At 45.7% G+C, this 15653-nt stretch overlaps 1 protein-coding gene across 4 annotated transcripts in view; it reads right to left on the bottom strand.

Annotated features, from left to right (window-relative positions):
• The window catches only part of RANBP10 (RAN binding protein 10), a 62857-nt gene extending 49501 nt beyond the window's left edge, over positions 1-13356 (bottom strand). For 2 of the 4 annotated variants that reach the window (XM_030955805.1, XM_030955806.1), the window contains exons 1-2: positions 13137-13356; positions 12143-12254 (exon numbers count right to left, since the gene is read on the bottom strand). In XM_030955805.1, the coding sequence (XP_030811665.1) occupies positions 12143-12254; positions 13137-13341 (317 nt within the window). In that variant the 5' untranslated portion in view covers positions 13342-13356. Of the gene's footprint in view, positions 1-384; positions 452-12142; positions 12255-13136 lie in introns of those variants that run through there. The other 2 variants (XM_030955807.1, XM_030955808.1) reach the window with 2 other exon arrangements.
• Between the last annotated feature and the right edge of the window lie 2297 nt (positions 13357-15653).

Raw genomic sequence — 15653 nt, 5'->3', positions numbered from 1 at the left:
TCTGCTCTGTATTGCACCATAAGGGTGGCAACACCAAGGAAAACATTGGAAATCAGAGGAAATAACCTAACTGTCAAACTCAGATAAAATAGGTCACCACTCACTTCAGCTTATCCTGCTTAACTTCATTATTTTCTATGCAGATTCATCCCCCCCTCTTTTGTGTACAGCTAAATCTGATGCACATAACCAAACACAAAACTTATACAATTTTATCTTTCCATTTTCAGACAACACAGCTTTAAATTGAGACTGGAAGCTTGTATTTTTATAAAAAGCAAGCACTACAACTCCACAAATTCTAAATTTAAGATTACACTTTAATCTAGATACACAACATCATGGAAATACGTTGCTAAAAAAGAAAGGAACATGACCACAAACCTTCCTGGTTCACAGTTTTTTGCTCTTCAACTTCTGCTCCCATTTAAAGCTCAAGACAAACTTTAAAAATAAGACCATAATGGCTGTAGAACTGTAGACAGAATTTGCAGACAACCTAAAATAAAAACAGACTCCCTCACCATGCTGAGTTTCAACTCCACAGCCCACAGCTTACATCCAGAACTTCAAATTGTCACAGACTTGACTGCTGGGTTTTGTTTTAGAAAGTGCTACTTTGCTTTTATCATCTACAATCAATTTATGTACCAGAAATATGGATGAAATGAGCTTTAAGATCAATAAAGCCTCAGTGGAAAAAAAAAAATCACTCTATTCTCTTTAAAACTGGGAGGGGAAAAAAATTAAATCTTCAACTCCACCACCCCCAAAAGCACCAGATGCTTTCTGAACTTTTTAGTGCAGAACAGCTTCTCACTTCCTCGATTCCAAATGTTCCAAATCAGTTTTGTGTATGCAACAAATGCTAGTTAAACAGTATTTGCGGGCATCATCAAGAGCAAACTACTGCCCTTTTTGTTTTAATTAATGAATCAATTATTATATTGAATATCATTCAACACAAACCTCTGTGGCCTGCCTGTTCTCACCCCTGGTTTCAGACCATAATGATGTGGGCAGGCTCCCTGTGGGGTATCCCTTAACTGGAGCTCCTCTTTGAGAGATCCAAAGAACCTCTTAAAAAATAAAAAAAATTAAAAAAAAGATGCAGAGGAATGTCAGCACCCAGCGTCAAACTGGGAAAAAAAATTGGGGGGCAATAATATCCTTATATCCATTATCCATCATAGGTAATCTGCAAAGCTAAGCTAAAGTGACCTCCTAAAACCATCTTCTGAGCAGTGAACACTGAATTCTTGGACCTGTCCCCCACACCTAATCTGAAGCTTCAAAAATGCTGCATCATTAGATCAATTCCAAATAGAGCAGACTGGCAAAAATAAACTCAGACACATGCTGGTGATTCAGTCAGAACAGTCTTGTTTCCACTCACCAGCAGCCCTGGCAGTTACCATAGCACCAAATTTTTCCAGACTCCTACTCCATCTCAGCCCTGCCCAGCACTGGCTGCTTTAGAAAATGTGCCTGAATGAGCCCCACCATCAGCTCTGCCTGTTCATCCACTCCCTGCCTCTCCTTGGCCTCTGCAGAACGAAGGAGCTTGGTAAAAAGCTCTCATGGCAGAAGATGCTGGCTCCACACACACCCAGCAGTACTCCCAGGGTTTTTTCCTCTAGGTCTTACAGCACCATGACTGTGCTAAGATTAAGCTCAAAGACACAAAGCTTTTTGGGTCCCTTCCCAGCTGCCAAGGACTTCAGCAGTGGACACCAACATGTAGCTGTTCCACCACAGTGACATCCAAACACAAGAGCATTCACTTCTGGCCCCTAAGACAACTTGGGTTGTCTTAGATATTTTCAAAGCTGCATTTTAAATCTGTATATTAAAAAAAATTATGTAATTTGGTTTTTGTTTCTGTCAATAAAAGACTTTCCCTTGGAAAATATATGGAAAACCAAAATGATGACTGCATTTCGGAATTAAATTTTAACTCTTAAAGTTATAAAAGATCTCAAATGTAGTGACTCAGTCAGGAAGAATTATATATTGTCACTGCGCTGAAATCATCTGAAAAACAATGAGAAAAGTTATTTCACAGGAGTGACAACATCTGACTGACCCAAACTGAAACAAAGAGATCTCTTAATGAGGCTGCTCTAAGCATTACAGAGTCACAGAAGTAGGGGAGACACTGATGGCTGTGTTTAGCTTGTCCCAGAAGGGGAATCCACCCATATGAGAAGCAATTCTTTGAGTCAAAAGATGTTTCTCCAGAACAAACATGATACTCGGAGAACCTGCCAAAAAGACAACATAAGGAAAGTTTTTTGTGCAGTTTAAAGCTACTTTGTATGAGCAAACCCACAAAAATCCTTGTGAACCCAGCAGAAAACCTTCAGAACAGACCTGCCCTTTGACAGCAAGTGGCTAATGCTGAAATTCCAGCATTTGCATCTATTTGGGTTTTGCAGTGCAGGACTGAAGAACTCATTGAGTACAACAGAGGAGAGCACAGCAACAGAACTCCTGCAGACCTGAACTACATTCTGCAGTTTCAGGAATCCCAGGAGCAAAGATCACCTCCATGGAAAGCACCCAGCACCTCGGAAGCACTGCTGTGTGCAATATAAATAATAATAATAATTTTGCACTGTGTGCAAAATAAAGGCAGAGCAGAAGGAGGGAAAAATCAATTAGTCCATGGACTTGGAGTATACTTGAAACAAAAGGAGGTATTTCTTTCCTTAAAAAGCTGCAAGACCTTCTCCAATGAACCTGGACTGAGTATTCATCTCTAACACTAGCTGACAATTAGCAAGGCAGATTTATTAAGGCTCTGCCAGGAGAAGAAAGACAGTATAAATAATAAATACAGGTTTCCTCTGTATTTACTGTTTAACCTGTTGAAAGGTACTAGATCAGGATGGTGAAAGAATCCCTGCCACTCTTCTTTCAAGGGGCTGTGAGGTTCACCCAGATGGCAGACAAAATTCTACCCATCTGAGAGCTGGGGAAACAAAGGGGGGAAAAATACATTGGTTTAGCATTGGCTGGGTAACAGCCACCAGCCCAAAACTCTTCTTTCCCAAGCCAGTCCCACCCTGGCACAGTACAGGAGGCTGGAACATGACTGCCAGGGATGCCAACAGGCACCAAGGTCCAAACAGGAAAGAGTTAAGAGCAGAGAGGTTGAATAATTTGTTTTGAATGCCATGACTTGCAGTAAAGCAGTTGTGAACCAACATTAACACAACACGGGGTAAAAATTCCTGGGAATGGCATTTTATTACATGGCTCAGCCAAAGCCAAGCAATCCTGCTGAGCCACCAGTTAAACAAGGGATGTCTCACTCTTCCACAGGATTCAAAGTCTTCCTGTATCCTGCAGATTTTTCTAATAACCACACCTATGTGGCAGGAATCCTGTCCTCCCAGCTATCATGCATCTCACTCTTTCAACATGCACAGTTAAATCTAAAATAAACAAACTAAATGATCAAGTTAGAGGTGAATAATGCACCACACTGGTGGCATTTCAGAGACTTTCACAGTCTCTTGTTGCAAAGCTCTGAACTATCATTCTTGTCTGAGGTGGGTCCTGACTTCATGCCAGGTTTAAAGAGTGGTTAGAAATGATAACCCTTATCAACTCACCACTTGAAACCACATTGTGGCAGTTCTGGTGGGGGAAGGGGAACATTGTTTTAAGGCAGTGAAAAAAACAAGTTACATCTGCTTAGAAAAATTACCTATGGCATGTAAAATACTGGATTCCAACAGTCTCTAACTCCTCAGTCTAACAACAAATATTTTGGAACTACTTCATAATGGAATATAATCTCTAGAGTGGAAGTGGTTCTGGTTTTATTTGTGCTGTTCTGGGATGGTGCTTCAGAAATAGCACTGATGGGCTCCAGGAAGAATCCCAATTCCCCAAGAAGAGGTCAGTAAAGACAAACTACGCAAGGCTGAAAAGAAGGGGATAAAGGGAAGAAAATAAAATTTTGAAGAGCTCATTAAAGACAACTACAAGGATCCTGAGGCAAGGAGGAGTCCAGTGTACATCAGCCCTTAGAAAGGCAGAGAATCCTTAAAAGCTGAAGACTGTGGAAGGGAAGGTGAGTTAGCAGGACAAAACTGAGAGGCAGCAATCTGGTAACATAACATCTTCTCAGGGTGGTTATGAGTAATTAGTGATAAAATGACAAGAGGAAGAATGAAAAGCTATTTTTGACAGACCAAGGTATCATATTGCCAGCTCCCTTCTAATTTTAGGATCACGTTCAAGTGGTATCTGCCAGCTGGAAGAAGGGCCAAACTGTCCCTTGCCTGTGCTGCTACCTTCAGGAAAGGAAGGCTGATGATGTAGATTAACCATGTTTGTAGGAACACTGAAAGATGGAAAATACAGAGATGAAGACTTGCTCTGAGCACCATTTAAGAAAGAAAAGGCCAAATACAAGCACCAGGGTAAAATCACCACTAAAATCTGTCAAGAATAACCAGTTTCTCCATCTGCTACCCCAAGCATCACCATATCCAACAGAACCCCAAACCCTGTGGTGAAATGCAAATGTAGCTGAAGCAGAGGTGTCCCAGCAATTTATTATTTTTTTCACTCTTGGCAGCTGACTCATTCTCCAAGTCAGCTGATATCCAACAAAGTTCACACACAAACCATCTCAGTGGCAAATGGTGCCTGAAGTCTGGGAACAGCACAAAGCATTACTGATACTCATTCTCTGATTAGTTATTCTGGTTACACCCAACTGAATAAGTAGGATTTTTCTTCAGGTTATTCTGCTGATTAACAAACCTCACTTCCAAATGCACTGCTCACAGTCACTGAAAATGTATTAGGTCAGTTAAACAGGTTTCCACAACTGAAAGGACTTAAGATTGTTTGATTGCCACTCTAAGTAACAGAACATTTTTTCTGCCATGAATAAAACCTAGAAAACAGTAAAAAACAATGCTAAGAATTACCACAAATGTCTAACAGAAAAGCATCCAAAACAAGGCAAGTCATTTAAAGACTGTTTCGTTCTGGTGACTAATCTTGCATTTCAGTCCATCATAATAGACAGCCAGATTAAAAATGCACCCTGAGCCCTTGTTTTTCCTCTGAAAAACAGGGGGAACAATATAAATGCAACACCCAAATCAGAAGAAAACACTCCATCATCAGCTAGCTCTCTGTTAGGGGGTATTCTCACATCCCTATAGGCTAATTTCCTCTGCTTTAGGCTTGGATGGTAACAATTCCTATGAAAGGAAGATTTCTTTCCTCCTAATAATAATTAATGAAATTACAGAAGGAAGTAGCTGCAATATTTATATCAGATCTGGAGTGAGGGTTAATTATGTGCAAAACATCTCAAAAAAAAAAAGTAACACCTGAAGTTGTAAGAGATGTACTGGTGAAATAAGAACACTTTCTCTTTAAACATCAGCAGCAGAGTCAGAGCTGGGTGAGTGCTGGGAAAGCACCACACACTGAACTCACAGATCTTTACACACTGACATCTCCACAACAAGGGACAAAGGCTGCATGTGGACCATGGCATCAAAACAAAGAACTTGTAAACAAGCAGGCAGATTGTAGTGTGGAAACAGAGATCCAGTCTTATATCACAGGTACAATGTAAATCCTATTGCTAGAAAAGCAGTATAAAAAAATGAATCTGGCCACAACTAACACAATTCAGCTTCAGTGGAGAGCTGAAGAAAGAGAGTCAAAGCTTCACACTGGATGATAAATTCTTCAGCAGTTCATCATTTCAAGGCTTCTCAAGTGAAGGAAAAAGGTTTTCCTACATAGAAGTTATCCAGCTTACAAAAGTTATTATTAAACAAAATTCCTTAGATCTGCAAGCTTAGAATATGTAATTAGTTAGTTCCCATTATTCTGTGATTTAACTGCAAATATATTCAGAAGAACTGAGCACAGTAATGTTTTATATATATTCTAAAGATGTTGATTTTGCTAGCGTTTGCTTTTGTCACATTCTTACCTATTCTATAACAGATACTCAGAAATAAGGGGGGATGAAAAAATAACCAAACAAAAATAATCCCTTCCCAAAATTTTTCTTTTTTACTGTGCAAAATTTCATAAGAAGCTGAACAAAAAACCCCAACAACAAAAATAATTATCACAGTCAAATCTAGGAAATCTCAGATCTGAGACATACCTAAATCCACATATCACAAGTGGAAATGTCACATATCACCATCACTGCTTCCATTTCACTGCCATATTTCACAAATAATTTTAATGATAAATTGATACTCAACTATTACAATAGATGGCTCATGATACTGTTATAAGACACTCAGATTAAATTTCCACTTCATTGATAAAAAAAGAAAGGAATTTAAAAAGCTATCAACTGCAAATCAGATATTCCAAACTCATGACTCCTTTACACTGAAAAGCTGCTCTCAATATCACTCCCTTTCAGAAGAGTGTAGCAGAACAATGACAAAGAAATAACAACTTGTGTGAGGTGTCATCAATTGACACAAAACCTCTGCAGAAAATGAGACTCTACACCTGAGAGCACCAAGGCACAGCTGGTGGCTGAGCAAGAAGGACTTGCTTGGGCAATCTGCAAATGCGAGCAAGGCAGGAACTGTTTATGGAATCTACCTGGGGGCTTTATTTATGTGCTGGGTTGTTTAAATGAGTGTCTGCAGAACAGCAGAAATTCAAACAAGCAGACCTACCTGCAGTCAGAACAACCCCCTCTCTGTGCTGGTTTTGGATTCCTGGAAACCAGGATGGAAAAAAAATAAAAAGGGGGGAGGAAATCAATTATTTACAGGCTTCCCAATAACAAATCAGGGATCACACCAGAAATCCTCAGCTCCTATAGAATGTCCCTTACCCTTCCCTACAGCCACATCCAGACAGGCACTCCAAGGTGCCTGAGCACAAGCAGCCAGTGCTGTCAGAGCTCTCCATGGCCAGGCCTCTGGCAGCATCTGGAAGCCATTAGAGAACACGAGCAAAAGGCTTTTCACAGAGCCATCACCCTCACCATATGCTGAGCAGAAATGGAAAGTTGGCAAGGAGAAACATAAGCAAGGAAAAGGGGCAGATGATTTGTTACTAATGTACAGACTGCAACCAACCAACACATCTGACCTTTATTTTTCTTTTTCAGTCAGAGAGAAACTAAGCTATTTTTAAGTCTGGCTTATGGCACTTGTGTATGAAAGCTAAAGGAAGATTTAGAATAAACTATGGTATGGACTAAGCTGATTAGCTCTTCAGCCACTCTCCTCAAAGAACTCTTTTGTCCCTCTCCCAGAAAACTGTCCTCGACCCAAGCTAGTGCTGAACATCTCTGGACAACAGGCTGCACAGCTCAAAGCAACTGTGGAATGGGGCTGGAAGAAGGTTACCAGCATTCCCTGTGGCTTATGTCTTTCCAGCTTCCCCCTCCTGCCTTGCTGGGACTTCACCTACTGCAGAAATCACTGTTTCATCCAGCAAAAAGACTGTGAGCACAATGGAGCTCAGGACACAGTCACTAGTGCTGGCACACAAAAACACATCATGGCAAAAAGAAAAGCCATCCTGAGATGCTTCCTGGGATGGCTCAAAGTCCTCATGAAACCACTGGGCTGCCCTGGCACCTCCTCTGCCCACAGAGCACACTTGCTGTGTCTGCAGAGTCACTCTGGGCAGGCAGTGGCTCTGTCCCCACCAGAAAGGTCAGGACACCGAAGCACCCATGAGTAACAGCAAAGGCAATCCACAGGCTGCTGGGCTGTCTGTTCCAGGAGCAGCTCAGAAATGGAGAGGAGGCAGCAGGACAGGTGACTTCTGCCAGAATTCAGAACCCATGCATCATCAGGGCTGGCCTCTGGAACGTCCTCCCCAGTCACACTCCATCACAATCCCAGCACGTGGCTGGGGGAGGTAAAACCAGTCAAGAAACCAAACCGGTGGCCAGGAACACACAGTGTCACCCACAGACAGCTCACACTGCCCCAGCACAAAGAAGACAACAAGGATGACTTGTCCTTCTGAGTCACAACAGCCCCCAAGCTGTGGGCTGGCTGCCCTGCCCTGGTGAGTCTGTCCCTGTTCCTGTTTACCAAGCAGAGATCATGGAGTGGGGGAACAGAGGCTGTGAGATGTGCTGACAAATCACCAGCAAGCAGAACCACGTACTGGAGGGAGAGAGGACAAGAGTTCAGGGCTTCAGATACTGCTAAGGTTGAACTGCTATGAACAGCACCAGGATAAAAGCCTGAGTTATTTGTGGCAGCTCAGGAACAGAGAAGTCACAGGCATTTCTGCCAATCTGCTCATCTGAGGAATGCTGGAAGCAAGCCATCCACGGATTCATGGAGAGGTTTGGACAGGAAGGGACCCTGGGACATTCTTTCTTCACCCTTCTGCCCAAAGCATAAGGAACTCTGAAACATCTCTCAGGCAGCAATAGACTGAGGGCTTCCCCAGGCAAATGTGATGAGGGAGATGCCAGTGCCTCTCCAGGCATCCTGTTCAGGAGCACAACCACCTCCACAAAGGAAAATTCTTTCTTATGTCCAGCTGGCATTTCCCTTGCCACAACTTGTGACCCATTGCCTCTTTTGTTCCAGTTGACAACACTCAGGAGACAAGCACACAATGGCTCAGGAATTAACTACCAGCAAGTCTTAAAACAAAACTGTTCAACAACACTTTGAATGGGACTGAGGGTTGCTGCAACCCTACCCTTTTGTCTGCCAGTTCAGGCCATCCCTTTATTAACTTGCCTTCAATTAATAAAGGGAACCCTGAAAAGTAGACTTCAATTTAAGGAGAAAAAAAAAAGGAGTAATTTCTGACAGTGACATCAATAGATGAAATCATCATCCATTATTTTTTGGCCAGCCTTCCACCAGTTATCTCCCTGAACCAGCTCTCCATAGGACAGGGTAGCAGTGTGTCTGCATGAGGGAAGGGGTAGAAACCCACAGCAAAAGCAAGGGCAGAATCCCACAGCCCTGACATGTATCATCCCCAGGGGCTGTGGAACCACTCCCTGTGTGCTCAGCACAGACAAGGAGGTGACAGGAGGGCTGGGACTAGAGACTGCAGACTAAGTTCTCCTCTGCTCTCTGAGGATAAGAACCATCTCCCCCCTCAAGAAGTAGCAACAGATCAACAGACTGACAGATCTGATTTGTTCCATGCTACCTAGAAACCTTGTCAGGACAAATTTTCAATGGTATCCTGGCAGCCTCCACTCTCCCAGAAAAAAAAAAAAAACAACAAAACAAAACTACACAAAAAACAAACCCAGTAAATAAACATTACCTCTTATCAATAAAGACTAAATCCACCAGGATAAAAAATAGCTACAATTCAACTAAAAGTATGTTTGAATCACACTTGTCCTTCTCAAAGGACTGTGGTTTTATCTCTTGAGCAGTGGAAAATCCAAAGCTAAGAAAACCTGATCAGCCTTAAAAGTTTCTTACATGCACCAAATGGACTTTTTGGATGCTGTACTTGCTTTGAAATATCCACCAGTAAAGGATTTTACCAATGCTGAGGCAGAAAAGTCCAATGATGGCAAAGGCTGAGTTTTCATGAATCATTTTGTTTGCTTCTTTAACAAAAGCACCTTTCTGGGGCAGGTGCAGTAAGGCACAGGGGAGACAAGGCAGTGCAAAAGAGGAAATTTTTCTACCAGCTGTGGCAGGGCAAAGCAACTTGTGTCTGTGCTGCTGCAATCCCTCCCTCCCTCTTCCCCTGTGCTGGCTCTGGGGTGAGCACAGGAGTTCTCAGCCTGGGAAACAGGGGGAGGCAGGGATGTGTGCTCTGACTGCTAGGATACGATGTGGTGGGAGGAAAGAGGAGAGAACCAGAGCACACTGGTTTTAAATCCCCTCAGTCCAATGAAAAGCAGGGGAGAAGTTAAAAAGGTGGTCCTGACACCTGAGTAATCTCCATAGCTCAGGTTTCTGTCCCACAGTGACATCACCAATCCAAAATGGCACTGCCTAATGCCAACTCAAGAAGCCTCTTATCAGAGCAGCTCACACACAGGCAACATCCCTTGGCAGGCTGCAGAAAGGCATTGGGTGAGCTTCGGGGTTCTTAATTCTCCATTAAGAGCCACTGGGAGCTCCCATCCCATTTCTTATCTGAAACCTTCATTTCTGTTGTTTATTAGCAAGTGTCAGTACCTAACCAGAGTGCAGTGCCCTAAACTAAGAATGCTGAGCACAGAAAGACAACAGCTTTGAGCAAAATCAGACTCCTGAACACTCCCTGAAATTCCCTTCACCAAAGCCTTTCTCGAACAAGTCTTGTTTCAAAACCAAATCACTCACATTTTAAACCCAAATGTGAAATGCCATCACAAACTCCAGAAGGAGATACACAGGGAATAACTGCACAGGGAATAACTGCACATTCTCACCTCACACAGAAGTCAAATAACCAGCTCTAGGGCAGAGGCTGAAACACCCATTCTGAAAATGAGCTCAGAAGGATTCCTCTTCCTCTCCCCTTGCTAAAGTGCTGTTTCTAGGGACAGGCTTTGCCACTTACACTGCTTGAGAACTTCATTCCCTCAATCCCTTCTTTAGATGCCTGCACCTTCAATCCTTTGAACTGAAGTCACCATGATGGAATCAACACTGGGGAGCCTCCCCAGAAGAGATCCCCGCCACAGTTCACCAATACAACACACTGAGCCTCCAGCAGGAACAATCCAAACTATTAAAGGTGAGGTACACAAAAACACCTTCTCAAGTGACAGCCAGGCAGCAGCTACAGTGGAAATTCACAACCACAAATCCCCAGCACCACCCTGTGCGAGATAAAAGCTGGATCTGTCTCCACCAGCAAAAGAAAAACAAGGCACAGGAATGGCTGAGACATCAGAGAGGCTCTCAAAGCCTCTCCACTGCTCTAGGTCAGAGCTACCAGCAGCTCCTGTTCAGGCTGTTGTTGACACACATGGGTCTCTCTCTTTGGAATTAATTATTCTTGGAAAATCACTGTAATTACAGAATACAATAAAAACAACAAATCGTTAATACAGAAAACTCTGATCTTGGGAGACAAGCAGAGAATTCCATTATCTCCCTTTAAGATTGATCTAGACTGCAGAAAAGATTAAGTGCTGTTCAGTGACCTTTTGTAATGTGATTTCTTTGGAAAATTGTCTTGAAGCTCACTGCAAATTATTTCAGTTTTAGCAGTTACATAAACTAATCAAGGGCAGTGTTTCAAAACAGACAAGCAGTTAATAGCCAGGTCAGTGAAATGAAGGAATAAGGATGGTCTTTTCCCTGCATTTATGAGGAATTCAGCCCAGCATCCACCTTTGCAGATAACCTAGTAATTATCAAGGGCCTAAATGCAGCACAAACTGAGATCCTTCCAAGTCCCTTTACAAGTAGGCCACTTCTCACTTCAACAATGACAGCAAAAAAATTCAACTGTAACAAGTTGTCACTTTGGTTTGGTTTTCAGTAGGAACATCTGCTGCCCTCCCCACAACCCTTAAACTGGACAGAGTTCAAGTGTCACACTTGAAGGACTGGAATAATTTATTATACCCAATCCCTCCTCCTGTGTGGCGTTCCTTTCCAGATAATATTCCTGCCATATTCATCCTTTAACAATAAACAATGCCAGGGCCATCCACACAGAGCAGACTGACACCTTCATGATGAGTAAAAATTAAATCCACATTAACAAGAGAACTCCAGACCTTGTCAGAAATGCCCCTTTACTGCTCTCCCCAGTGCTCCAGTACTCCTCAGCACATCAACACCACTGCAGCAGTCCAAAATTAAGCTCAAGGCTCCTCCCTTCTGCTTCACTTCATTTCTGAGGCATCACAAATCCAGAAACCAGAGTGACCAGACCTTGCCAGCAAGAAGAAAACCTGTTTTAATTCATATCACACCAGAGACCCCCAATTTACTGATTTTTTTTTAGAAGTGCCCATCTCCAAGAGCTCAGGACACAGCTGTGCCAGTGCCTCTGCTTCCAGGGCATTCCACCTCGTTTAGATCCATTCAGCAGGAGACAAAACCTGCCCGTGCTGTGCCTGCCTGGAACAGGGAGCTGGAACCCTTCGGGAAAGGAGGCCAGAGTCCAGCAGAGCTGCCAGCCACACATCCCCAGGCACTGGGCTGCAAGGAGCACTTACCCATCTCTACCTTTACTGACGATCTTCACTTCAAAGTAATAAATGCCACAGGCTGCAGGGATGGGGTGAGTGGCCCTGACCGAGGCAGCATCTTTGTGATTTTTACCGTGACCTAAGAAAGAACAGAAATGTAAGTACTGAGGGGATCTGGCCTCTCACGTATCCTGATCTAAAGCCTCACTGTCTGAAGCCAGCAGGGATCTGTTTCTACACGGAGCCAGCCATTTAAAGCACACGTTCCAAAGAACCAGCATACACAACTCTGCACTGCCACCAAGAACAATTCCTACAGCACAAGCTTTTCAGTTTTCCCTTTGTTTTCACTAGGAAGTTTTTGCGAAAGCCTCTCAGTACCACCTCTCCCCCTCCCCACAGACACAATTTGAAGACCAATGTACACAGAGAGAAGACAAAAATGATTACACAAGAAGGGAATGACATCAGTGTTTACTAGCCAGGCTGGAAAAGGAATAATCGCTTCTCCGCTGGGTGGGTAGGGAGAACAGCTCCAACAGCGAGCAAGGAAAACATCGCACTACAAGTCAGCGAGCAGCTCTGTGGGGCAAACCCGAGGAGCCAAAGCCCGGGCACGGAGCGTGTCGGGGCCATCCGAGCGCTGGGCTGGCTCTGAGCAGGATGACAGAGTAAACAGCCGCTCTGCCCGCACCGGGCCCGGCCGGGCGGCACAGCACAGCGTTATATAAGGCCACACACCCCGCCGGGGAGAGCCCCCGGCTCCCCAGCGCCTCCGCTCCCGAGCCCCGGCAGCCCGGCCCGAGCAGCCCAGCCGGGGCTCGGGGCCAAGCGGGCTCCCGGAGCCCGGAGCTGCCCGTCCCCGCACCGCTCCCGGTGCCCCTGCCCCGGGGCCACCGGACCCGCTGCCGGCTCAGCCCGCGCTCGGCGAGGCCCGCGGAGCGGCCGGGCCGAGGGCCCCGGCGGGGCCGTCCCGCTCCGGGCCGAGGCCGAACCCGGCGCCGCCGCCCCAGCCCGGCACCTTTGTAGTGGACGCGCAGGTTGCCTTGCGAGAGGCCGATGTAGTTGTACTTGTCCTTGGGGCTCCAGGAGCGCGGCAGCGGTGTCTCGTCCTGGTTGACGGCGGGGTAGAGGCGGCGAAGGCGCCGGCTCAGCTCCTGCTCCTCGGGCGGCCCCGGCGGCGCCGCGTCCCCGCCGCGCGGGCTCCCCGCGCCCGCCTCCGCCATCTTGGACCCGCTTTGTGTCAGCGGGCGGGGAGCGAGGCCCGGCCGCGGCCGGCAGCCAATGGGCTGCGAGCGTGCCCACAATGGGGCCGCGCCGCCCGACGGGAAGCGCAGTCCTCGTCACTCCGGTCCGTCCGTCCCCGTCTCTCGCCGAGACTACAACTCCCGAGAGGCGAAGCGTGCAAATCCCCGTCCCCCCTTCGGCGCGCTGCACGCTGGGAACCGTGTCCCCGTTCCGCTCTGCTCCGTTCATTGCCGTGGGGTGTGAGACTCCCACTCCCAGCGTGCTCGGCGGCAGCGCGGAGCCCAAGGGCCGCCCAGCGCTTGCAGGCGCCCGCCGGCCGCCTCCGCTCACGGGCCGGTTTGGGCCGCCGCGCGGCGCCCGCGCGTCAGGCGCTGCGTGGGCAGCTATGGCGGCGCGCGAGGGGGTCCTGCGGGCGCGGCCGTTGCCATGGCGATGGGTAAACGGAGCGGGCGCGCCATGGCGGAGCGGAGCGGGCACGGCCCGGACAGCACCGGGAGCAGCGGCGGCTCCGCTGCCAGGGACGGGGCACGAGGGACCCCGGCTGGGCCCTGCAGCTCACAAAGGATCCTTCGGGTCCCAGCTGGATCCATATCGCTACACAGTCTTTGTATGTATTTATATATACGTATTTTTTTTAATCCAATTATGCCTTGAGAGTACACCACAAAAAAATGAACTGCTGCTGTGAAGCCACGGCCAGCAGGAAGAAAAACAAGATCCTTGAGCAGACTTCTAGTATAAGTTCATTCTTCTGTGTATGACACACGTAATTCCATGTTTCCATTCTTTTTCCATGTCTCCATAGCAATAAACAGGCCTTGTCATCATTCCAAAGCCATGAATGTTGGAGCAACTGGGGCCCTTCTTAAGGCAAGAGCTGCATTCTCTTGGTCTGCACTGAAGTTACAGGTCTGACACAAGGTGCTCTTGACAGAATGATCGTCCCTTCCCTGAGAGAATATTTATATAGTTATATATTTAGACTACATCTCTAGTTATAATATATATATTTAGATATCCATACAAGCCAGTTTGATACAAAAAGTTACATACAGCCTCTGAGGCTCCAGGCTGCCAAACAGGTATCAACTGTTTGGAATACACCCAGTCTAAGGAAAGGCTCCATTGAGTTGAACAATTCCCATGGAACATCCAACCCCAGTGTCAGCCCAACATGTGACAGGCAGCAGGTGCAAAGCACTGCCTCCTTCCATTGCTCCCCTTGGGAGCTGCAGCTCCTGGTGAGAAGAAGGTGAACTCTGACACACCCTGGAGAAGGGAATCCCATCCATGCAGGACATGCAGACCCTGCTGCCAGCAGAGCTTCTCAAAAGATCCTTTTTTTTCCAAGACTTCAGTCACACTATATCAGCAAAAAATGCTCTTTGTTGTAGTAATGGAATTCTGTTTTGAAAAAATCCTTGAAAAATGCCTGCCATTTGGATTGGCATTGGCTGATGAAGAGATTTTAACTGTACTGGCCATTGTGTCCTTCAGTGTTGTTCAGAACCCGTTTAACCTGCAGCTCCTGCTGCCAAGAGCTGGGTTGGATTTCCAGGAGTCCCTATGAACTGTGCCCTGTGGCTGGGGTTTGAGGAGACTGTACTGCACACACAGCATAACCCACAGGGGAGGAGGATCCACACCTGCAGCAGGATTTAGGACAGCCTCAGATGGGGAGAAACAACTCATGCCACACTGAGTGCCCAGAAGGAACTGCAGAGAAAATCCAGTACCCATCTCCATCCCTCTGAAACTGGTACATGTGACAGGCATTATTCTTTCCCAGCTTCTGAACTATCCTACAAAGTCACACTCCCTGGCACCCTTTGCTGTGCCAGATCTCATTCCTAGTGTGGTTTAGGCTCCCTGGAAGCAATACAACCACACACAAAAGTTTTGCTTTGTTTCCCTGTGTGAGGAGCACAGCATGGACCAGCTCCTCCAAGCAGCAAATGCCTGGATGTCACAGACACATTTTATGAAAAATCCTTTCCTTAGGATTTTTTCTCCTGAGAAGCCTCAGGAACAAAATGTAAACAATGGTTATCTGCTGCTGTAGAATGCAACAGGTGCATCTGTGATTGGTCTCATGTGGTTGTTTCTAATTAATGGCCAATCACAGTCCAGCTGGCTTGGACTCTCAGTCAGACACAAGCTTTTGTTATCATGCTTTTTCTATTCTTAGCTAGCATTCTGATTAAATCCTTTCTTCTATTCTTTTAGTATAGTTTAATATAATATATATAATAAAATAATAAATCAGCCTTCTGAAACACGGAGTCAGATC

Source organism: Camarhynchus parvulus, chromosome 11 (genome assembly GCF_901933205.1).
Source record: "Camarhynchus parvulus chromosome 11, STF_HiC, whole genome shotgun sequence".
NCBI lineage: Eukaryota > Metazoa > Chordata > Aves > Passeriformes > Thraupidae > Camarhynchus > Camarhynchus parvulus.
The sequence above is the reverse complement of the archived record's forward strand: the minus strand, read 5'-3'. Positions and strand labels throughout refer to the sequence as shown.